General features: G+C 44.5%; 1 protein-coding gene across 3 annotated transcripts in view; it reads right to left on the bottom strand.

Moving 5' to 3' along the window:
* Positions 1–25,782, bottom strand: part of VWC2 (von Willebrand factor C domain containing 2) — a 124,913-nt gene that overhangs the window by 10,491 nt on the left and 88,640 nt on the right. The window contains exon 4 of one of the 3 annotated variants that reach the window (XM_019483880.2): positions 12,892–12,956. The exons of the other annotated variants lie outside the window; for them this stretch is intronic. Coding sequence (XP_019339425.1) covers positions 12,937–12,956 — 20 coding nt within the window. The 3' untranslated portion in view covers positions 12,892–12,936. The remainder of the gene's footprint in view (positions 1–12,891; positions 12,957–25,782) is intronic. 3 annotated transcript variants of the gene reach the window in all.

The following is a 25,782-nucleotide window of genomic DNA, read 5'->3' on the forward strand; positions in this document are numbered from 1 at the left end:
TATAAAACACTAGGAATGGCCCACGGTTTTGCGGATTCTTGCAAATAAACAGTAGAGCAACATCATAATTTTGAAGGCATGGGTCAGATGATTTATGCCTATCTTGGAGTGAAAAACATAATTTCATTCATTATCTGGCCACCACAACAACCATACCAATGGTGGACACTACACTAGACAGAATACTGTAGAGTTGCCCAGGTTAAAGGCTATAAAATGTTTAAGAAAAATATAGTGTACTTCTTACATAAATTTGAAGAGAGATACTTTTACGCTGTGCAGATTTAACAACAGAACTTTTCCTTTTTCAGACGGGCTGCAGCCCAGACCTCTAAAACAGTTTGCTTCCCTTTGGGTTTTAAAGCTTTTCCTTCATTCCACATTTTGCCTGTTACAGAATTGCCAATACATACCAACATTAAGATCAGCACCCTTGTTTGTTTGTTTTTTTGCTTATGTTATATTACCACCACTTAGTTTTGACTCCTTTTCATAAGTTATGCATCCCTGGGCTGGAGCAATGCTGAAACAAGAAACCTCAAGTACTGTAAGGAGCATTGGCCCTCTTTCTTCTGAGGGTGCTGCAGAAGGTACCATATTTTCCAGAAGAGACAGAGCATTGGAGTCCTGACCATTTGTAGTCTGCAAATGCAGTAAAGTCTTTTTACCAATATTGTTGTTAATCTTGGCATCCTTGGTCATGTTTCAAATGAACTTTCTAGATAACTGATTTTTCATGTACCTAAATGCCTATGGTTTAGCCTGCAAGTGGTTTTACATCACCAGTTAATAAAGAAGACTGAGCATTTTATGTATTTGTCTGCAAAGGCCCTGGATTGAGAAGGTATATAAGAGAAATGCTCAATCAGCAAAGACAAAATGCACTGTCCAGGGATCCAGCACCTAGATGCCACTTAACAGCTACATAATCACCATGGAAAAGGGATGTATATATAGCATGATCCGTCTCCATGAGCCATGTCTGCATTGCAGTCACAGATACGCTGGCTTTAAATCTGCTGCCTGGCCATGGCAGGACAGAGTTCTTTGTGAGCTAATTTTACCCTGTTCTATCAAAATAACCCACTGATACCTATATGCATATAAACAGGTGGATATTCTTGGAACAAAATTGTACACAATGCATCAATCCCCAGTCTACAAGTCCTTTGACTTCTGTGACTTATTGGTGTTAAAACAAAATTCAATTCTGGACTTTTTAGCTAGCAAGTTCAAATATACCCAAAGACTGTACATGGAACTGGAAACCACAAACACCTTGAACTTGACTCGTAGCTCCAAGCTGTACATATTGTATACCCTCAGCCTCCACATCCTCATCTGTAAGAGAATTATGCCTCACTGAAAAGGCATTAGCAGGATTAATAAGAATATTCACCCAGTGTTTGAGGGGCACCTACTATCTATTTTCACTTACATACATCTCCTCAATCTCTACACTGTAGTGCATTTCAGAAGATGAACCCTAAAACTTCTACTGTTACTTCACTTCTGTATGTCTCTTCTTTTGTGGGTTCCATTTGCAAAGGTAACTGGAGACTGAACTTTTACAATCTTTTCTCCAATGCCTGATGAATGGCATTTGTGCCTGAAAGCTTGCAATTAAAGATTTTTGCAAAAATCTTATTGGTCTAATAAAAGATATCATCTTTACTACGAGTCCTGATTTCATAATAATGAAGGCACTCATAATCTGTCCTGCAAGAGATGAGAGATTCATTTCAAGAGATACAGATGTACAAGAGGGTGCTCTCTGTTGGACTGCTGCATACTCCTGACTCAGCAAGGAAGTGTCATGTATATTTAATTCCTTCGGAGATGCACATGTATTTTGAACAGGCAGATCTCAATCTTATTGTTAATGCACTTTAAAAACCCTTAGCTTGATTTAAATCACCTATCAAGCTCTCTTTTTATATATACTCAGAGACATGATGGGACAACTGACTAAAGGATAATGGATAGATACTAGTGGTTATCTAGATCAAAAGCCAAAGTCATTTAACTACAGGCAGAACTTCTCCCTAGGTTCTGCTCAAGTAGCTAGATACTAAGCAGATGAGGGATGAGAAGGGAAGGAAGTACAGAACTAGCATTCCTTGTTTCACTCCAGGGAAGCTACTTCAAATGCTTTTAAGGTGTTTTAAGCCACACTCTGGTTTGAGCAAACTGTGGGTTTTCAATACATAATTCAGTAAGATGTGTCACTTCTAATTACAGATGGCATGACATGCCACAGTGTATAAAAGACACAGCAAGATTTAAAAAAAAAAAAGTTTTTTATCTGTCACTTAAGAAGCATTTAAAGTGCAAAAGCACTGCTCTTTCTTTGTATTGTTATTTTGCTATTGTGCCTGCATGAATATTTGCTAGTTCAGGTGTTAGAGTGATCTGGATTATCCGTCTCTCCACCAGGGATAATGGAAAGGAAAATGCTTTATCTTGGCCAGCAAAAGCGCACTGGCTGCCCTAAACTTACTTCTAAAACACTATTTCTTCCAACAGTAGAATCCAGGCGTGGATCCAAGGGGGATACACTTGTGCACTTGCATTCCCCTTTGATTCTTGGTCCACCCAAAGTTTATAACCAACTGCCTGACAGTGGCAGAAGCACTTCTAGTCAGGCAGCACTGAGGGAGTCAGTTGACTTCATGGCCCATTATAAACTCTTAATTCCAACAATCCTGTCTTCTTTTTAATGGTCTTGATGGGCCACCAATCAAGCTATCCTTTGTTCTGCTCTCTGTTAGCTGCTCCGGGTAATGCAACTCCTATTTCACAGCCCTGCAGATTGTTATTAACTCATTGCAATTAAGTCATATTTGTTTTTGCTTCAATTTAAACAGAATAACCCAGCTCTAGGCCCCTAGCATATTAGTAAAGCTTCTAGTTTTTTGTTTAATTGAAGAAAAATGTATGTTGTTGTATAGATGCTGATGAACCTCACCATTGGCATCCCTCTTTTCAAAATTCTAGATCTGTTCATGGCACAAACTGTAGATGTAGCAGGACTCAGTCATACTTTGAGGACAGTCTGTTGCAGATGCCTAATTCCAGTGACACAAACAAGGCTGCACTTTTTTACACCAACTCTAGATATAACCTTGTCTCACTCCTGCAAGACAAGCAGTGTGACAGGACATGCCTAATACAAACACTAATAGAAATGTGTTTTGCAAAATACTGTAGAAAAGATTCTGTCATTTTTACTTGCGCCAAAAAGCACTTAGCAGTGGGAAAACTTTTGCAAGGCTAAGAGGCTGTTCCTGCTGTCCCAGGAATGTCCATAAGGAAACATAATATAGTTTTCTCAGTATAAAAATGAGCCTGACACTAGAACCACTAAATAAGGAACTTGAAGGTTTCTAGAAGGGTCAATGTGGTCTCAGCCTAACTGGGTCTTATTCATTAGGATTTTATCGTTGGATATTGCTTCTTAAACTCTCAAAGATAAAAATAGATTCCATTGGAGTAAATGCAACTCTTACAAAATGTTTTTATGAGTTTTTAAATTGATACTAGGAAAAACTTCCAATGAATTATGATGTTATATGCTCTAATGTTGATAAATACAATGGGATTTAATTAAAATGCAAATTTTGTTATCTCAGAAGAAAACAGCCAATACCAATTATCAACAAAGAATACTCAAGCCACTCACCTATAGAAGCAATGCTCCCTGTAACCTTGACAACCTTGTAAGAGAATTTCAGGCTGCCACTCCTCCCCTTTCATAAACACATATCAATGCTTTATACAATTCAGCTTAATTTCTTTCTTTTCCAGACTCATATGACTTTAATATGTACACATTCATCTATTCTTTTGATTATAAACCAGCTGCAGTAACTTAGTCAATCATGCTTTAAACACCTCTTCCCATAATGTTGTAGACAGAAAATTGGACCAAAAAAACATCGAGTTTGGGTAAATATATAAGGGGTGTGCACCAGGAACTGGGAGAACCAGGGCACCCCAGGGAAGACTAGGTCCAAGGGTCACAAACTCTTGGAAGACCGTTTTAGGTTGGACATAAGGAAAAACTTTACCTGGTCCCCGGGGCCTGGAATATACTCCCTCCAGAGGTGGTGCAGGCACCTACTCTGAATGTCTACGCTTGGATGCCTATCTTGCTGTGATCATTTGACCCCGGCTGACTGCCTGCTGTTTGGGCAGCGGGCTGGACCTGATGATCTTGCGAGGTCCCTTCCAGCTGTAATGTCTATGACATCTTTATCAAATGTCAGAGCAAATTTTAGTTTGTTAGAATTATGAGCTACCCTCAGTAACACTTGGATGTAAGGCTGCTTTAACTCAGTGTGCCAACTATACTCAACTCCTTAATAACTGTACTTCTAATACCAGTCAAATATGCCGTTTCCACTCACACTTTCACTTTTCTCCTGCAAGCGGTAGGCCATTGCAGCATGAACTGTCATAGGACAGAAGCCCTTATCTCCATCTCAGAGTTAGGAGGTATACTTAGGGCTAAGGAAACTAAGGACTAGACCTCAAATTTCAGATTATTTTTTACTGGCTCCCAGTGCTGTACTGCTATAGGACACTGACATTCAATTGGAACATTAAGCTCAAGTCCCTTCCGTGCTTACTGAACAATTTTGGATGGATTTTTCACAGCATGAGGACAGAAAAGAAAAACACTCCAGCATGTAATACTGACCCAGACTAGACTCTGAACAGCAAGCTATTTTTTCCTCTAAATCCAATCACTGTTTTCTCTGAAGATGATATCTGTGTACTTTATGCCCTTCCACTCACTATAATCTCTTCTAAAGAGCCTGTATCTTCCCAATTTGATTTTGTTTTCCCCATCATGGATATATGTGTGTATACAAATTATGCAGCTTCAGAGAAACGTCAGTGAGATAGATAATGCACAAAAATCAGCTAGGCTAGCTGGCAGAGGTGGTCTGAAACTAGTATAGCCTACACTGACTCTTTAACAAAAGTAAGTTCATCACCTCTGTCACTGTCAGAGTATGGACTGTTCTCAATCTAGTTTAGCCTTTAGCTATACTGTAGATATCTTTGGATCCTGCTGAAGCAGATCAGCTGGAATTCTGCTTGTAGAAGGAGAATTCCTGCATGTCCAATTTTAAGAACAATCTGGGGGTTTCAAAGCCCAAACATGGGGCAGACCCCATAGTTTATCAGTATTGTCACTCTGGATGTTAAAGCCCTAAACCACTGCAAAAGCATTTTTTAAGCTTTAGTGAATCTGTGTGTTCCAGAGACAAAAAGAAAAAGCATCTCTCATGTGCTTGTAATTCTGTCTCCAGGAAAAGCTGGACTACACAATGTGCTGCTCTTCTTAAAAACCATGTTTTGTCCAAGATAGATAGAATCTTAATGCTCTGTACAGGAAAACAAAGAATACTTTTTTCCATTTCATGCTTAAGATAATTTTTTCCTGTTACCTACATAAGAAACTGACAGGAAGAAACTTGACATAGGGAAAACAATTAAAAAGAATATTTTGCTATATAATTTTGGAACATGAATGGAAGTGTATCTGCTGGAAGAACATAGATAAGGCAAAAGCAACCTAAGTCTTGTGTAATGAAAAGAGTTGGACATGTTCTTTTTGTCACTGCTGAAGCAAATGCACATTTTATCCAGTGCTACAGATGTTGTGATGGTAAATGAATATCATTTTTTAACAATAAGGGTCAGTGGAAGTACACTTACTACTTAAAGTTGCTTTTTTATGCTCCTATTGAAGATAGACTCACAACCTTAGATTAAACATTTTAAAAACATCAAATATCACATGCGACAGAGTTACTGATGAATCCTCTTGGCTGGCTCTGGCCCTCGAGTGACAACTGCTGAATACAGACATTCAGCAAAGCACACAATAAAGGTACTCAATTTTACTCAATAAAATCATTCCTTACATTTCCATATAGAAGGCACTGTACCTCATGCTCCACTGCCCCATGCCAGGCTGTGGCTGCTATATCCACCAAAGCAGACCTAGTCAGAAAGACAGTGTCCTACAAGCACTGCATAAGTATAACCAAAAGCCCAAGGAGCAAAATAGTGGGGGTCAGGCCCATAGCAAGAACATGGTTCCTGTGACGAAAGGAGCAAACTCCCAGGCCCAGTCACAAGAATGGCCCACTCCTTTGGTTTTCAGTGAGCTGCACACCTTGCTCTCCTGCCATGCCTTGTTGTAAATTAATCCAGATGTTCAATAGGCAGGAGGCTGTCCTTTGAGCACCCTGATGGCAAGGGCAAAACTTACACGCTCTGATCTCCCCTTGACATGGCCCATGCCTTGCAGATAAACACACTGTTTGGTATCATTCCAGGTTGAGGCTGGGATGAACTCAGTACATAGTTAGGCCTCCTCTGCACCGTCCTATACCGGGCCACACCCATACCGCCCCTCCTCTCACTGGGGCCTCTTGCACTCCACCTGTTCTCAGGTCATCAGGCTTGAATCTACACTCTTTGGCAGCGCTGGCACAGCCTTTTGGGCCTCTCCCGTGACCCTTATCTGAACGAGGCTGGGTGATTAGCCAAACTGTGGGTCAGCTTTGCCCCAAGCCCCTCACCGGGCTACTTTGCCCCTCTCTAGGGCTAACACTCTGCCCCCCTACATTGGGGCCACACTCTCCGCCTTCTCAACACTGCCCTCTCTCTAGGGCCTCTCAACTTCGCCCTCCTACCAGGGCATGGGGTCAAACACCCCTGTAGGCTCAGGTGCCCCTCATCAGTGTGCCTAGCCCATCACTCTGCCCTCTCACTAGGGCATGGGGTCGAACGCTCATGTAGGCTCAGATACCACGCCTCAGCATGCCTGTCCCACTGCTCTCATTAATAAACCGACCGGATGGTGGAGCCTGGGGTTAAGGCGCCCCTACCCACCTTTCACCAGGAAGGTAAGTGGCCTGGCATTTCTTGGAGACTCCCTTGACACAGGGAGCCCCACCCTTACCTCCAAGATGTTCCAGGAGCTAGCCCCACCGGGTGATGTTACTCCCAAACTACTGACCACAAATTGCTCTCTCAGCCTTGAGAGCTGGGCTCTTAAATGGCTGCCTTAATCAACCACCTGCTGGCTGCCTGCTCCAGCCTTTAAAGTGGCAGAGCACTGAAGCTGCTCCATTACAGTTCCCTTGGACTTTTACAGACGTTCAAGAGAAGCAATTTTCACAAACTTTTTAGTACATATTGAACAAACAGAAGGCAAAGTACAAAGAAATGATACAATCAAATGATGTACAAACCAATCAGAAAGCATCAGAACATAAAAAGGGCCTGACTGAATAAGAAGACTGAGTGTCATGAGAACAGGCTGTCAAATAAGCTCCTCAATCAAAAGAAAGAACAAAGATAGAAGGAGTGGAACACTTGCTCTGAAAAGATTTTCGAAAGTGATTAGATGTTAAACATTCCACAGAGAATCAGAACTGCACCAATTAGAGAGGTACTGAGCCAGCTTCAGGAAGCTTCAAAATGTTGTACTTGTGTTCTCTTATGGCTCAAAAAGCCCTACTCTGGATTCAAAAAATTAGAGGTGGTGCTCATACAAACTGGGGAAACCCATTTTGGATTTCAGATGCTCAGAGCACTCTGAGAGGGCACTGGACATTTTCATCTTATCACTTCTGTTCCATTAACACCAGAGGCTGATAAAACAAAGCCCATACCCCAAAATGCAAAATAAAACCATGTTAAGCTTATTAGTCAGCTACTAGTTCAGAAGTCTGCTAAAGGAATGTTAAATGTAAGAATATTAAGTTGGATGCCACTAAATTTCCCTTTGCTTATGTAAATTTCAGGTCAAACAGTTACCAGAGGAAAACCAAGGCTTGGAGCTACCAGCATATGCTTTTCAGCATATGTAGAATTTTACATTTTTCCCAGCCTGGAATGTGGCATGCTGCTGTTCTGTATGTGCAGCCAACCAGCTTAGATTGGTTTAAGAAGGTACCTTTTTATTTGACTCTTTGTAGCAGCTGTGTGACTGGCAGTACCTGTTTTTGTATGGGTAGAGTCTCTTTAAATTTGTGCAGTATGTTTTTCAGGTTAGTTATTCTGCCCTTTAAACAACCCTGAATTTCATGCTGCTTAGCTTCCACAATGAAATGCCATTCCATATTGGGCATGTTCCATTTCCATTTGTGGAGGACTATGCAAATCTTGCATTGAGCCAAACTTATTTATGCTGATGCAAGGGGACTGATTCCATTAAAGGAGTTGCATGGATTTTTAACTTAAAAACAGTTAAGAAAGATGGGAATTAGGCCTGTTAGCTTCACTGAGAGCATGAAAAGACCACACAAGAGTAGGCACAGGCAAAATTGGAGCAAAAATTAATAAGTGACTCATGTTACCATCACTAGGGACTAACTATGGATCAAATGAAGCAAAATTATTACCAGCACACTAATGAAGGAAGAGTTTCATTCAGTAAAATTCAAAGCTAACGTGAAACCAAAACACAGTATGGTGCTGCCTTGTTAGTTGAATACAGATCAAAGAAAGTAGTTCCACAGCCATCCTGAAATACTAGTCACCCCTTACTTACAGTATGGCATTCAATGCTGGTCAACAGCTGTTTATCACTTTCCATGAGTTAAGCTATTTAGAAGAACAAGAACAACATTATTCAAATTACTCTCCTTTTAGCCTCAAATTACAGCCAATGTACGATACTCTAGTTCTTTTACCCTTACTATGAAGGCTCTTCCACATCAAAATATTGAATCCACAATTTTAGAAAGTTGGTTTGTGACAGCTTAAAAAATACCAGATGGCATATCCTGACAGTTTCTTCTCTAGTGAGGTTTTCTTAATTTGCTTGAGGGACCTGACCTATGTTTGTTTCTTTATTTACAATCGCAAGTACTTCAATACATTGGAAAATTTCCCTGTCAAGCTGCTGGAGTTGCACCAGTATAACTCCACATACAGACACACTTATGTCAGAATAAAGATTAGCTTTCTTGCTTAAACTGATTTCAAAGTTACATAATGTACCATCAAAAGAAGAAAAGCATCTAAATGGGGAGTTATACCACTATAATTATAATGTTAAGCAGTTTTACCTGATGTCCATATAACTTCCCCATATAGGCATGCCTTGAAAGAGTTGTTTTCTTCTAATGACAAAAGGATTAAAAGTTTTAACCCTTAACTGAAATGAAGGCTTCTGGATAAATGTAAGTAAAATAAATGGGGGGCAAATGACTAGGCTGAAATGCTGCAGAAAAGGATCCAGTGTAACACAAGGTGAATATGAGTTAACTCTGTTTTTGTTGCAAAAAGGCCAATAGCAGACTGGGATATATTCATAGGAATGTCACTTACAAGTGCTTCTTCCAGGCTATTCAGCCTTCATGTGGTTTTGCCTGAAGAATTGCGTTCAGTTTTGAGCGACACACTTCAAGGAAGCCATGGACAAATTGGAAGGTATCCATTAGAGAGTAACAAAAGTGATTAGCAGTCTAGGACACATGATTTACAGTGATAGGTTGGAAGAACTAGGATTATTTAGTCTGGGGAAGAGAAGACTGAGGGGACATTTGACAACAGCCTAAAATACCTGGAGAGTAGCTATAAAAAGGATGGTAAAAGACCAGGGGTGGGCAATTATTTTCGCTGGCAGGCCATATAATGAGTTTTGGTGAGCTGTTAAGGGCCACACACACAAAACCTTTCAGAAGATATCATTTTAACAAATTACAGATAAAAAACAAATCATATACTAAAATCAAACATCTACAGCATATTTTAATTTTATTTTAAAAATAGTTTTTGTCCTGATTTATGGGGGGTTTTTTAGTAGTATATATAGAGGTGATTGCCTAATAACTCAAAATAAAGTTTTACTCTTGCATATGATATGTGTGTGTGGGGGGGACTGCCTAGGTGCTAGGTCCTGGGAGCTGGCCAGGATGGAGGGAGAGAGATGGGATGACTGGGGGCGCATGCAGCAGAGCTTGTTGCAGTGGTGCAATGCAGGTGTGATCCACCCCACTCCCATCTGGCCTATGGCTGCCCCCACAGTGCTCTGTGTGGGGCTGAGCTCCCACTTCCACCTGGGGCAGCCTGTGGCAAGATCCCAGTTAATATCAATCCCCGCATTTGATATAATAGGCCACAGGCAGCTGCTATGTTGTGGAATACCACTTTCCTACACAAGCAGTCCCTACTGAAATCACAAGAATACTTGCTAAGTGCTCATGAACTTCAGTGGGTGACAGTCAGAACTTTATTATACTACTGTGCAAATTTCATAGTTCTATTCATCATCTTAATTCATCTTCCCCTACCGTGGTGAACAGCAATGATTTTTGTTTGCATTCAAAGAATTCTGGTTACCAGCTCCATTTTCTAGTCCAGTCACGCCTCTCAGACTTACTATCCACACCTACTTCACTCATGCACATCCAACCTGATTCTGTCCATCACAAATTTCACTATTGATTTTTAACTCCAGACATCCATCATTCTGCTTTCTGTGTCACTGCCTGTTCAAGACACGAACTATAACTTTCATACTAAAGTTAATTATCCATCTGGTGTGGAAAGTGGGAAGTGAATTTAAGTGCACTAAGTACATGCTGGAAGTGTACCTTAGAAGTTAAACAGGGTAAGATGCAATTTAAAAAACACTTGCATTTGTACAAAAAATTGCCTGTCAGACTGTGGCTAAAGATTTGTTAGAAAGAATAATGATGAAGAAAGAAAGAAAAACTTCATAATGGCTCAAAACTTATTGCTTTTAAGAACTGAATTCCCTCCATCCCCCCCTCTTTTTATAAAAAAGTATAAATTTCCTGATACCTGCGCCTCACTCAAATACAGCATCTATCTTTTCAGAATGGGCAGGAATCAGAGTGCCAACTCAATGAAGGATATTTTGAAAACATGTCTTGTATTGCTTTTAAACATAATAAACTGTAAAAACGTTCTCCAGAGCTTATTTCCAGCTTCACATACATGCTAAAAATGTACCTTTTTACAAACATATTGGCTCTTTGTTGGTATAATAGGTGTGACATTAGACTCTTCTCCAGATTATAGATTGATTTATATTCAGCAGTCTTAATGAATTACTGAACTAAACATTTTACTTTGAGCAGAATAACAACATTCATATGCTCATGAGCTGCATCTGTAAATGCACCTACTTTTTACTTCAGGGCTGTTGCTAGTGGTCATTATAAGGTGACATAAGTCACATGTGGGATATTACCCAAAGCAATCAGAGACTTTAATAGTTCCTCCAGCGCAGAGAATGCTTTATGAACCCCAGGTAAAGCTGTCCCTGCATCAAAATACAGTAGGTTGTTTTGTGAGCAACAGGTAGAAATTGCCCTATTTTTGCCTTGTTAAGCTGTTTACTGTTTTCTTCCACTTTTCTTTTCATATGAAAGATGTTGCACATCTTTATCAGAGGACACACAAGATGGCTTACTGTAGACTGATTGCATTTTGTACATTTTTGTACAAAACTGCAAACAATGAATAAAACATCATATTTTAAAAACAAAACATTTCTGCTTATAAATGCAACTAAGCTTTTGTATTATCTGCCCCTGCCAGCATATATAATAATGGGAAAGAGAAGAATCCAGGCACTAGCCTGGAACTGAGGAGAGCCCACTCCCCATTCAGTTTAATTTTAGGCAAATCTGAAGGAGAAATCCTAGTTCCAGTGCATGCAGTGGGAGTTCTATGATCGACTGCCTTCATCTCTGTTGGTGCATCTATATGTGAAAGTAATGCGGTGCAATAAACTCTGGCACAGTTCACGCTGGAGCTTATTGCTTCTGGGCACAGTGTTTACACATGTGCCTGGGACTGAAGCAGGTTGAGTTGGGGTGGCATGGCTGCAGCTGGCAAGGGACCCAAGGGATCAGACTGCCAGCCCAGAGCTGCTCTGACCCGGCTCAATGTGCTGTGGAGGGTCTGGCTGGGGCACAAGAGTGCTTCAGTGTGGGGCTAGCTGGCAGGAAGCCCCTGCACTATAGCACCCTCGTGCCCCAGCCAGCCCCATCACTGTCTATATGTGCATTGTGGCAGAGTAAATAGCTCTGCTGTAGGATAGTACTTATGTCAGGCAGTACTATCCTATGGCACAGTTGATTAGTTTACTCCAGCCTAATAGCATTGCACATGTGGATGGTGTCAGTTTACTGCAGAGCTAACTAATTAGCTCCACAGTAAAGTGTCTTCCATAGACATGCCCTGTGTGTCTCAAATCCCACTCCATAAAGTGGTACTATTAGGACCTTCTTGCCTCCCTAACAAATACATTAGAGACATTAGAGACAGTGACATGAAGGGCATGAACATACAGCTGACTTACTGCAGGACAGAGGGCTGCTCCATGATAACTGGCTGTTAACTCTGGGGTCAGTGGAACTCAATTACAACAGCTAAACCCTCAACGAAAAAGGAGTAAGTTACCACAATTTGCCTTGAGTTACCATGGGGTAATAGTACCTGCAGAGCAGCTGATGCTCAGTAAAGTCCTACACCCTTATATCCCCTGCTAGGATGATTAAATATTGAAAACCTACTGTTTCATGGATCATAAAACTACCCAAGACTGATAAATATACATCAGATCAGTAACTTCATGCTTTCATCTACTAAGAACAGTGGTCAAACTATGGCGTTGCAATCAAAGGCTCAGTGCTGCAAAGGCTTACACATTTGCTTAACTTGACACATTTTGAAGAGTCCCAGTATCACAGTTTAACTGTGTTATACAGTTTTTTCTAGTAAATTAGAACTATAAACATATCCACCTAACAGTTTTTGCTATCTCTTTGCAAGCATGGCAGTGCATAGCAGGAGTTACCATCTCTAAGTAAAATGAATTACCTGTTTTGCTAATGGCATGGACACCCACCCAGGAATTGAGCAGCTCTAATCTGGATAGTCTTCATCTACAGGAGAGGCAAGAGTCAATGGATTACACCAAATGGATTCATTTTCTCTTCAGCAGCAAATTTAATCAATTCAAAACAATGCTGTAATGCTTAAATAGTTTTACTAGACTACAAGTTACTGGTCACAAGAGAGCTGTTTACAAGCACAATGGTAAATGCAGTGTGATAGGTGGTAAAACTGAAATCCACCATTGTCCCACTCATTACCATACCCTTCCACCCAAATAAAATTCAGGAATGAGGGTGGGCAAACTGGCAAGTGACAGCTGGATAAAGGTGGTGCTCCAGATAAGGGACAAGTGGGAAGCCAAATGATGGAAGAATGATGAGGCCAAGAGGGAAGTAATAGTGGGGGGGAGGGGGTCCAAAGAGTGGGAGAAGCAGGAGCAGTGAGGGCACAAGCAGTGAGAAGTGAGGCTGGAGAGGAAGGGTGGCAGGTAAAATGGCCCAAAAGAGAGGCAGCTATTGGGGGCCTGGTGGGACTTTTGCATTGCCTTTCTTCTGTCCTGCAAGGTAGAGGATTGCCCTAGCTGGTAGCTGTGTATGGGTAGAGGGCAGGCTGCTCAGTGGTGGGAGCTGGTGCACGGGTGGGGAAAGACAGCAGCTGACTTGTAAAACTGGAAGTGCAGTTCAATGAGCTTTATAAGTCTCAGATAAGTCCAGACACAACATTGAAATTTTCCTCTGGAATCCCAGGGGTGGAGATGATGAGGATATACACAAGCCCGAGGAAATCACTTGCATTTCACTCACTTTGCTGCCCCGTTTTTTCATTTTCAATACATGCAGCTTCTGTCTTTCTTTTAATGTCAATTCAGGTTGAGCCTAACAATCTGAATCCCGCTGCCAGCTGCTGGTATTTCCCTTCTTATACTGCTGTTGCTGTGATGACAAGCAATTACTTGGACTTCCTCTCTGTTACAAGAGCCCTGGAAGTTGAGAAGGCCATGGTGAAGAAGCGAAGATCATAACTCTTTCATGTTTTGGAGGCAGCGAGTTCCCAAAGAGAGGAGAAAGATAAAAGGCAAGAAAAATTGCTATAGACTATCAGACACACACTGATGCAGGTCTAGACTGAACTATCAGCCCTTAACCTTCATATCTCTGGACAGAGCTGGTTGTTACTTCTTTCTCATCCTGTTTAGACTGGCTAGGAAAAAGTGCTCAGTCCTGTGGAACTGCATGACTCAAGTGTCACATTCATCCCTCTTCAGGAGTCAGGGACCTTGGAGACATATCCCAGGCCTGGATCATCATCTTTAGTGAAAACAGTCTCCCAAATCTTGGCAGCAGAAAGCCACATCTGCTCTACACAGATTTCATCTACATGTGATATTAATGTGCTTGAATAAGCCCTGCCTAGTTTGTGCCAGAGTTTACTGTTCCTGGATGCAGTGTTTACATGTGCATCTGAGACCACAGCACATTGAGCTGAGGCAGTGCAGCCCCAGCTGGCAGGAGGCCATGGGGATAAGCCTGCCAGCCTGCAGCTGCTCTGCCCGGCTCAACACACTGTAGAGGGGCTGGCTGGGGCACAAGGGTGCTACAGTGTAGGGCTAGCCGGCAGGAGGCCCCCCACACTGTAGCACTCTCATGCCCCAGCCCACTGCAGTCACCATCTACACATGAGTTTGAACGCACCTAAGTACTTTGCTGTAACATAGTACTTGTCCTGGGTAGTACTATCCTACTATCTGAATTAGCTTACCGAGGCCTAATACTAGTGCACATGTAGGTCATGATGCTTTCCTGCAGAGCTAATTAGTCAACTCTGCAGTAAAGTGCACGTGTATATGCACCTGCTGAGAAGAAAGAAGGTAGGAGTGCCTGACATACAAAACATCCTTTCAGTGGGGAAGCATTACTGCTCTGAGAGTTGGTATGTCTGGGAAAAGTCTTTACCACCCTAAAAATAGGAAACTCCTGACACATGAACAATAGGGCTCAGGCAGTCTACTAAAAATAAATTAATCCAGGAAATGCCTCAGGCTGGCTCAAAGGAACTTGGCTCCCAGTTGCCGATATGAAACGAGTCTTCCCCAGTTACGTGACTGTTCAGTTGACTATGAGGCCTACTCCTCTCCAACACATAAGGCCGCCAGACTGTTACTGAGGTATGAAAACCAATATTATTTGTATTTACTGTAATTGAATTATTGTAAACCTATTCTTAAATATGGCTGTATTAGAGGTTTCTTCTCTGTAAGATTATCTCTAAAGGCGAGTTATTATGGAAATGTAAAATTCTGGAGGAAAAAACAGCTGGTTCTTTAATGTTTACCTGAGAGTTATATTTGCTTTCTCCTAGGCAATGTGAGAACTACAGGAAACTAGAATGAATCCCCAGACACTTCAGACTGATTTTCATAAAACTCACATTAGTACACTAGAAAATGCCTGTTAAATAAAATGAAGGAAAATAGCAAAGTCCTGTTTTACTCTTCTAATTAAATTGTTTCTGCAAAATATCCTACAAGCAACAATTAAAAGCTCAATTTATGTTCTGGATTAAATTGTCAGCCACTCCATTTGTCTTCAGGGTATTCTTCTGTTGAACAGTAAGAAAAAATGATCACTCTACCTACAGTTACCTCATGAAAGCAGAAGGCAGGCCAAGAAGCTTGTCATGAAATATAAATTAGAAGGCTTACAGCAACTCTTGAGAAGACAAAACCAAATTAAAAGGAGTAGCAGTAAATTATTGCACAGACCTAAGGACTGAGAAATACATGGAGTTTCAGAGACGCAGCAGCAAGAGGCCGGTACAGGAGTCACTTGGGCAAAGGCAACCTGGAACTGTTATTTCCTGGGGAAGCAAACTTTACTCCTCTAATGCCCACTCCCTTTGAGCAGCAAAGTTTAGCTCTGTGTTGTGCTGCTTTCTCTCTGCAGGTATGATCTTATCAACATACAAGGCTGACAGCTGAGAGTGGTGCCAGTGACTCTAACAGCATCACACACACTGGTCAATGCTGCACGTGACAGTGGGTGCTGACACAACCGGGCATTTAACCTCAAACCTGTATAGAAGTAGGAGGTGGGTTGCACCACAGTATTCAATGGGTTACTTGCATGCAAAACATTTTGCACGTGGGTGAGAATTATAAGACCAGAGCCTTCACATAAGCTCAGGACTTTTGGTGTGGTCCAATGAAGAGGTACACAGGATGGGAAGTTAGGAAGTAGATTCCTGAGTGCTGTGTGTCCTTGGGTCAGTCTCAAAAGTGCTGGGCCTCCATTTCACTCCTACCTTACTTGTCCTGCCTGTGCTCCTGGGCAGGAATTTTGCAAACCAGAAGGTCAGCCCTAGCTTGGGCCTCCAGTGATGCTCTTAACAGGTGTTTCATCTCCCTCCCAGGCCACCCAGAGCTGTACACTCAATACTAGTTCTAATAATAAAACAAGTTTCCTGGTTCATGTTTGAGTTAAACCAACCTACAAGGAGAGAAAGATCTGCATATAAATTAAGTCTTATGAAGGCATCTTTGAGACAAAGGAAATGTGGAATCACGGGAGTCAGAAATCTGTCAGGACACTGATATTAATAACGCAGACATAGCATATGGTAATGCTTACAAAAACCAAAGAGATTCTGCAATGATTGAACTGCCGTGCATAAACCAAGTATTAAAAGATAATGTAGGCAAGCAACTTAAAAAGACTTCTTCTGCAATTCACTCCCAGGAACAGCAGTCTGACAAAAAGTATTTTATTAAATTTCCATCACAAATAAAAAGAAAACAAAGGACATTATGCTGGCCTATATACTTCTCAGAAAGCTATTAATTTTAACTATGGGAATGTGACGGGGTGAAAAAAAAATGTAACCTTGTGCTAATGTTGGCAGGTGCAAGTTATATCTGACATGATCTGATGTCAGCTGCAGAAAGACATAAAAGCTCATGGCAGAACACTTGAACCTTTCTGGACACTCCATCGCTGATCTCAGGATTGCTGTTCTCAGGTAGAAAAATTAAAAAAAAACAGTTTGAACGGGAAATTCTGGAACAAAAAAATCACCCACAGACTGGGTTGTATTAAGTATGGTTTAAACAGGGGTGATGGATTCTTATCTCATTACCTGGATTAGGATTTATGACCCCTTAGTCCTGTCAGTTCTTTCCTCGTATGTTTCTCTCAGCATTCTCCCTCCCCACTTCCTACCTATTGTATTCTAATCACTTACACCACTTCATACTCTGTGCTGTCCTTTCCAATGCAGCTCCCATTCGAGTGCAGTGCTTAAGCATGTACCTAATTTTGAATGCTTGAAATCAGTGAGGCAACTGGCCCCTAACATGACACATGGGATTCTCTGATCATACCTGGCCAAAAGCATCCATTTCCACTAATACAAGAGAAAGTGGGGGTGCTTACTCCTTGTAATGCACCCCAGTTGGGACCTGCTGTGGTGCGAGATACATGGGTGTAAGCCTGTTGTGTCCCTGTGAGCAACGGTACCCCAGTGGACCCTCCAGTGGACCCTGACCCCCAGTGCAGAGCCGGGAGGTAAGCGGGGCCTGCAGTGGGTAGGCGCTACCGAGTGATGGGGCTGCAGCTGGGCGGAGCTGAGGAAGGTAATGCCCCCTGGCTCCTACTTAGCCCAGTCCCTCAGGAAGCCACACAACCGGAGCCATGCACAGGCGTTCTCTGGGCCTGGCATGTGAGTTAGCATGGGAGATTGCGCAGAAGGGTGCGTGAAAAGGCAAGGGGCTCTGCACAGCAAGCCCGCAGACTCAGAAACCCAAGTATTTGGTAGCAGCTTAGACCCGGGGTTGTCAACCAGGGGTATACATACCCCTAGGGGTACTTAGAAAGGTTATAGGGGGTACACGCAGGCAGGTGGGCATGGAGTGCACCCCAGGATGTGGTGGCAGCATCTCCCCTGCTGTATTCCTAAACTTCAACTCTTACCCAGGGGAGAGGGAAGGGCGCTGCTGCTCTTGAAGCAAGCCGTGGCAGCAAGGCACAGAGGGTCACAATGGTGGAGGGGGGAAGTGTGTTTCTGTGCCCATTCCCAGGAGCAGGGAAGTGGGGGTTGAGGCCAGTGCTGCCTGGGTTGAGGATTCACTGGGTACCATTTCTGAAAGAGGGGTGCTATAAATAGTAATTAAGGAAAGTACATTAAATACTTACAAGACTTGAAAGCACAACTTCTACACACAATATCTCATATTTTAACATTTCAATGAAAAACCTAAAAAGCACCCTCTTTATAGACAAGAAAATTTAAAAAAAACAGTGCAATTTTATTTTGCTCAGTATTAGTCATTTCTCCACTGACAAGAAAGCCATTAGAGACCCAGAAGTAAAGTATTTAAAGAAAAAAAGTGAAGCATGAAATTCAATTTTCAAAGAATATTTTTTATTCTAGATATTAAAGTATATTAATATATTGAACCATCATTTGTTTACATTGGTATTTATTTCATTACTTTTATCCAATATTTTATAGAGCTGTCTAGGTTAATGAAAAATATTTTCGTGCATAATTTTATTCTTGAATTGCCATATGAATAAGGCTGCAAAATAAAGGGTGCACTGTACGCAGACAGCAAAGCTTTTGAAAATTTTGGCTCAATATTTTCATACAACTCTGAATCAGAGAAGGGCCTGCCTAACAAAAAGTGCTGAAGACCCACATTCTAAAAACAGACCCCATGAAAAGGTCTCAAAATGAACTCCCCAAAATTGCCCAACGGCAGTGGGCATTTTCAAAGACCCTAGTCAGCAATATTTTGCTTTCCAGCTCTGCAAACCTGCCCTGAAGAGCCTGAAAGTTTCATTAACAGAATCAATATCATTGTCAGCCCTGAACAGTTTAGCCAGCAGATGTTGTGAACTCTGCAAGACCAAGCCAAGTGGTTTTAACATACCCTGGAATTTGATGGAGCACATAGACACATTTGGATTTTTGAAAAACAAACAGGTGCTAACTTTTTTTTGTCTAATCTCATGAAAATGGCGCTATCCTCTGAAGCCACTAGGAGACTTTTAACTTGTTTCCATGACCTTTGGATCATGAACCATTAAGGGCAAAAGACGAAACAAGGTTAAAATTTGTAGACTATCCTAGTTTTAAGATAGCCTTACCAAAAAAACCCCCAAAACCATAAAAATCCAAAACACTTCTCCCGCAGAGTGGGCACACAAATACTTGAAGCCCTTTCAGAAAAGGAAGATTTCAAAAGGACAGTGGCTAATATATTCTTATTGTATGTGAACAAGCTGAGGGCCTTGTTACATCTTATGCTCTAAGCCACAGAAATGTTGAGTACTAGCTTGCAGTTTGGAGCAGTCACACCTTAAGGCTCAGTGGCGACATGTAAGGGGTGCACAGGGATAGACATGCACCCCCTGATAGCGCTTGCACACCCCCTGTCAGCCAGTGTTCCCAAGTAGGGTGGGGTAGGCGGGAGCAATGGTGCCCCCCCTAAAAGTGCTGGCTGGAGAGTGGGGGTTCACCTGAAAGTACCAGCGCTCTCCCAGAAGTGTCAGTTGTGCGCCCAGAAGTGCCAGCCACTGCCACTTCCGGGTCAGTGGGATTGCCTGCAGGGGGAGCCCCCCCTCGGTTGATGACTGGTCACTTGAGGGGGAAGTGCTCCCCCTGACTCAAGAGGCACCTGTCGCCCATGTTAAGGCTAAAAATCTTCTGACCGTCTTCCACCTACACAGCTGTAACTGGCCACTAGAGTCCTGGGCTTGAGACAGAAGTTGCACATAAGACAGTTTAAGTGATCAGAAACTGGTTTTAACCTGTAATAGAATAGAAGTTCAGTGCACACAAACCAGTTTCAAAATGGCTGAAATTGCTTTAAGATAAACCTGGTTGAATGTAGTATCAGACTTAACTGATTTAGGTCAAACCAATTTATGAAACTTCTGTCCCAGACCCCTTCCTGGATCAAGTTAAATCAGAGTCCCCCAGCATCCCAGCATGCTTTGCAGCCCTGTGCTGAGCTGTGCTGTCTGCTCCAGAGAGCAGGCTGGACTCACCCTTCTGCTCCCTAGCTGGAGCAGCAGGAGCTGGCTCACTAGCCTCACTGGCTGGTTCACTGCCCTGTGCCCCCAGGCAAACCCCTGCTGGGGTCTGGGACCAGGGAGAGAGGTTAAACTTTTCTTCCCCTGAGTATGTTGGGGCTGAAGACGGCAAGGAGAGGGGCTGACTAAGCACATGTGGGGCTCCACTTGCACTTGTGCCCCCTTACCTGAACAAAGGCAGTGGTGGCGGCAGCTGATCCCCCTAAGGTAAGTGGGGAGAGGAGCCAGCGCAGCTGGGGCAGATCTGGAGGGGAAGCCCCCAGGATCCCTTTTAGTTGAGCTGGCAGGGAGCCGCGCTCCCGAGCCACGTGCTAACAGGGCATGCAAACAGGCATGCTCGCGCGCCAGTGTTTGCGCCAGCGTTAGTGCAGGTGGGCAAGCAGGAGGGGATAGGAGGAAGACTTCGGCAAGGGTAAGGTGAAGGCACCGCACCAAAACAATGCCCAAAACCAAAACCAACCAAACAAAAAAAAAATGGTGTGGACACAGAGTACTGCTAGGGCCCCTGCCCCGGGGGCTGGGGGTGGCACGCTGCCCACCCGAGGCTTCTCTGAGGCCTCCACCCAGACGGAGCCCATGGGGAAGCTGGCGTCACCCTGCCCCCTGGCCTGCAGAGGATGCCCAGCAGGGCCAGGGTGGGGCAGGGGATGGGGGCCCCCACACCTGTCCCGCAGGTGCCTGTCTTAGGGCCTTGGAGGGGCAGGTGAGGGAGCTCCAGGAGGAGGTTAGCGGCTGAGGGGGATCAGGGAAGCAGATGATAGGTATTTCCTTTCCCTGCAGGGCCATGCACCAAAGGAAGAAGAGTGCCCTCCACAGCGGCATGACAGAAGGTTTCCTCCAGAGCCAGGGCTGCTTGTGGTGGTGCAGTACCAGCTCCCCCGGTCCAGCTGGGGAACAGGTATGAGGCCCTGGGGACACTGGAGGAAGAGGATGGTGAGGAGGAAAATTCTGGTGAGGAGGTCACTCCATGCACAAAATGGGCCGGAGGCAAGTTGACCCGAAAGAAGAGATGCCGGGTACTTGTCTTAGGTGACTCTATCCTGAGAGGAACAGAGGGTCCCATCTGTTGCCAGGATCCCATGACACACAAGGTCTACTGTCTGCCCGAAGCGCGGATTCAGAACGTGACAGAAATGATCCCGGCCCTCTGATTACAACCCCATGGTCCTAATCCATGTGGGCACTAACGATGTGGCCAGGAGCAGTCCAGATCGCCTGATGAAGGACTACCAAGCTCTGGGGGCAAGCTGAAGGAGATGGGGGCACAGGTGGTCTTCTCATCAGTCCTTCCAGTGAGCGTACATGGAAGATGCCATGAGACCTGCATCTGGGACATCAACTTGAGGCTTTGGGAGTGGTGTCTTGCGGTGGGCCTTGGCTTTCTGGACCACGATCCATACTTCAGAACAAGAGACATGCTCGGATGGGATGGGCTTCACCTCCCCCCAAAGGTAAGCATGTGTTCTCTTTCAGGTTGGCTGATCTCCTCCAGCGGGCTTTCAACTAGGCTCATTGGGGGAGGGGGAGGAAGAGGACCAAGGGAACCACAGAACACCGAACCAAGAGATACCCACAAGAACAGCCCAGCCAAGACAGGCGATGAGCACAAGAAATACCCAGGTAAAGGCCTGGATAGTCCTGGGATTGGGGGGGAGGCGCATACACCCTCAGGAGGCCTTAAATGCCTCTACACTAATGCTTGTAGTATGGGGAACAAGCAAGAGGAACTTGTCCTCCTGCTAGCTAACACAAACCCAGACATAGTGGGGCTCACTGAAACTTGGTGGGATCCAACGCATGACTCGGTGGAAAACATCAAGGGCTACAGGCTGTATAGGCGGGATAGAACGGGAAGGAAAGGTGGGGGTATGGCGCTCTACGTCAAAGAGCAATACACATCCTCAGCAAACAGCACTGGGTCTGAGGAAGGGCAGACTGAGGTGCTCTGGGTCACAATACAAGGGGGTTGGGGGAAAAGGGACCTAATAGTGGGGGTCTACTACAGGCCACCCAACCAGGTGGAAGAGCTGGACCAGGAATTCTCAGGTCAGCTCGTGGAGGCAGTTAAGTCAAGGGACGTGATCATCATGGGTGACCAAAACTATCCAGACATCTGCTGGGAACAGCAGTCAGCCAGGTCTGACTGCTTGCGTAGCTTCCTAGCTGAGTAACAGGACCTCCATCTAACCCAGGAGGTGCACAATCCCACCAGGGGAAATGCCTTGTTGGACCTGGTCCTGGCCACAGGCAATGACCTGGTGAGGGGACTGCAGGTGCTTGACCACCTGGGTGATAGTGATCATTGCCTACTGGAATTCACCATCCAGCAGAGGGTGACAAAGGCCTGCAGCAAGCCCAAAGGGTGACAATCCCCACATGGATCCAAGGGGGCAAGAGTGCTCAAAAGCCCCCATGGCTCACCAAAAGCACCCAGGAATGTCTCAAAGCCAAAAAGGAGGTGTACACCAACGGAAGGGAGGGGCCATCACCAAGGAGGATTATACCTCCATTGCTTGAGATTGTAGGAGGGCTGTTAGGTAGGCTAAGGCAGAGATGAAACTGGGACTAGTGACCCAGATCAAAGATAACAAGAAGTCCTTTTTTAAATACATAGGGCGTAAAAAGAAGGTACCAAGTAACATGGGGCCTCTGCAGGCCACGCTTGGTAATCTGGTGGTAGCACCAGACGACAAAGCTAATTTCTTTAACAGATTCTTCGCTTCCATTTTTCTGAGCAGGGACAGGGACATCCCCCCCACTGGGCTTCTGGACGGACCCAGGTGAGGTGCAGCCAAGCCCATCGTCACTGAGGACCTAGTCAGGGAACTTCTGAAGGGACTTGACGTGTTCAAATCAGCAGGTCCTGACGATCTCCACCCCACAGTGCTGAGGGAATTAGCAGAGGTCATCGACGTGCCAAAGGACTGGAGAAGGGCAAATGTGGTCCCCATTTTCAAAAAAGGGAGGAAAGAGGACCCAGGAAACTATAGGCCCATTAGAGTTACCTCAGTCCTGGGGAAGCTCTTTGAGAAAATTATCCAGCAGCACATCTGCAAAGGACCAGCAGGGGAGATTATGCTTAGGGGCAATCAACATGGGTTCATTAGAGGCAGGTCCTGTCAGACCAACCTGGTTGCCTTCTATGACCAGGTCACAAAAGCCTTGGAGGTAGGTGTTGTGGTGGACGTAGTCTTTCTGGACTTTAGGAAGGCCTTCGACACAGTCTCTCACCCCATCCTCATTAAAAAATTAGGTGACTGTGGGGTTGACGCCTACATAGTCAGATGGGTCGCAAACTGGCTGGAGGGCTGCACCCAGAGAGTGGTGGTGGACAGGTCATTTTCAACCTGGAGAGATGTGGGCAGTGGGGTTCCCCAGGGTTCGGTCGTTGGGCCCGCACTGTTCAATATCTTCATCAGCAACTTGGATGAGGGGGTGAAAAGCACCTTGTTCAAGTTCGCAGATGACACTAAGATGTGGGGAGAAATGAGCATGCTAGAAGAGAGGGACAGGCTACAACTAGATTTGGACAGGTTACAGAGGTGGGCGGATGAGAATAGGATGGGTTTCAATACGGACAAGTGTATTGCACCCGGGGAGGAAGAACCAGCAGCATACCTACAGGCTGGGGAACTCCCATCTCGTCAGTACAGAGGCAGAAAAGGATCTTGGAGTCACTGTTGATTCCAAGATGAACATGGGCCGCCAGTGTGGGGACATGGTCAGGAATGCTAACCGCACCTTATCATGCATCCATAGAAGCATTACGAACAGGTCCAGGGAGACTTTGTGCGACACTCCCCCTCTATGCGACACTGGTCAGGCTGCAGGTGGAGTACTGTGTCCAGTTCTGGGCGCTGCATTTCAGGAGGGATGTGGACAGCATTGAGAGGGTCCAAAGGAAGGCCACTTGCACGATTAGGGGGCAGCAGGGCAGGCCCTCCGAGGAGAAGCTACAGGACCTGAACCTGTTCAGCCTCCACAAGAGAAGGCTGAGAGGGGATCTGGTGGCCATCTATAAACTTGCCAAGGGGGGCCAGCAGGCAAAGAGAGAGTCCCTGTTCCTTTGAACACTACTGGGAGTAACAAGGAATAATGACCGTAAGTTGACTGAGAGTAGATTCAGGCTAGACATCAGGAGGCTCTACTTCACAGTCAGGGTGGCTAGGATCTGGAACCAACTTCCAAGGGAAGTGGTACTCATCCCTACTCTGGGGGTCTTCAAAAGAAGGCTAGACAATCATCTAGCCGGGGTCGTTTGACCCCAGCATCCTTTCCTGCCATGGCAGGGGGGGCGGATTTGATGATCTGCTTAGGTCCCTTCCAACCCTACCAACTATGAAACTATGGAGCTGCTCTGCCCTGCTTACTTAGTGCTGCAAGCAGGAAGAAGAAGTGATGAGCAATCCTGCAGAGTCCTGCTGTTGTGAGTCTGAACTACAAATCCCAGGGGGCAGCAGAGGAAATGAACATACAGGCCATGCTGGCTGTGCCAGAGAGCCATGCTCTAGTGCCCCCTAGCTTCTGGCTTGAATCACTGCAGGCATGTGGCTGCATTTCCTGAATCAAAGGTGAATATCTATTCATTTGCTTATTGGTTTAATCTTTGCACCTTAAATTAACCTGGAAAGACTCAATCAATTCAGCCTCAGGCGTTTTGATAGTGTGTACTTAGCCCGGTTGGGCAGGGCTGGTGACCCAGGACAGGCTTCTATCCTTGCTCTGTGGGCAGTGGTGTGAGAGATGGGTTGGGGGGGGGCACAAACATGCAACTGTCAGTGTCACCTGCCTCCCTTGGAACCTGGCACAGGCAGCATGCTGGTGACTCATCACAGAGGCAGCACCTTCTCTTCCTCCCCCAGCACAGTGGCTAGGCCCTGCAATGCTCCCACCAGCCATGTTATGGGGCTGTGGGAAAAAAACAGTGGAACAACACAGTGCAATGCTCCCAGGCTGAACACTGATGGAGCTGTCAGCACCCCAACTCATCAGGCAGTAGAGCCAACACCAGAGCCCCCTCCTGCAACACCCTCTGCATCCTTGGCACCATCTCACATGGCTCTGCTCTTTCTCTTCTGCTGGATCATGCTCTGCCTGCCCCTCAGCATCATCCTAGTATACCAGCTCTGTGTTTCCATGCTTCCTCCCTGCCTCACTCCCGACCAGCTCTGACCTGCCTCAAGCTGTCACCATCTTCAGCTGTGTACAGAAATACCATGTAGGGGAGGGGCCACTGCATCCTGGGATACTGGAGGACTTCAATTTATACAGCACAGATGTGGGGAGTGACCACACTTTAATGGAACAGAAGAAAGATTATGTGGATCAGAGATAATCCTGCCCTGGAGTGGCATAATTTTGAGCTGCATAACAAGTACTTCAAGCCACTTAAAGGTGTTAATATGAGGCCAATCCAGAGGTTGAGAACTCCAGGGGCTGCCTAAAATTTCCATGTAACAAAGCTCTGAGAGTAATTCAAATGCAGCAAGTTTGATTCTAATGCAGCAAAATTACACTACAACTCAGCTCCTTCACACACCATTTGAATATACTAATTGCTGCCCTTTGGAAATATTCCCCTTATAAAACATTCCTCTTGCAAAAGGGGCCCAAGTATATGTGTGTCCACGCTCCCAATGTCCCATGCCTTAAAAATGCTATCTATAATTAAAATTCAAGGTTTTCCTCCTAAAATTCTTTTTCTGGCCAGGGACCTAACAACAGAATTATCAAACTGGATCCAGGACAACAATTTACTTTGAAATCATAGCTACGGAGTTAT

This window comes from Alligator mississippiensis, chromosome 5 (assembly GCF_030867095.1).
Source record: "Alligator mississippiensis isolate rAllMis1 chromosome 5, rAllMis1, whole genome shotgun sequence".
Classification (NCBI taxonomy): Eukaryota; Metazoa; Chordata; order Crocodylia; family Alligatoridae; genus Alligator; species Alligator mississippiensis.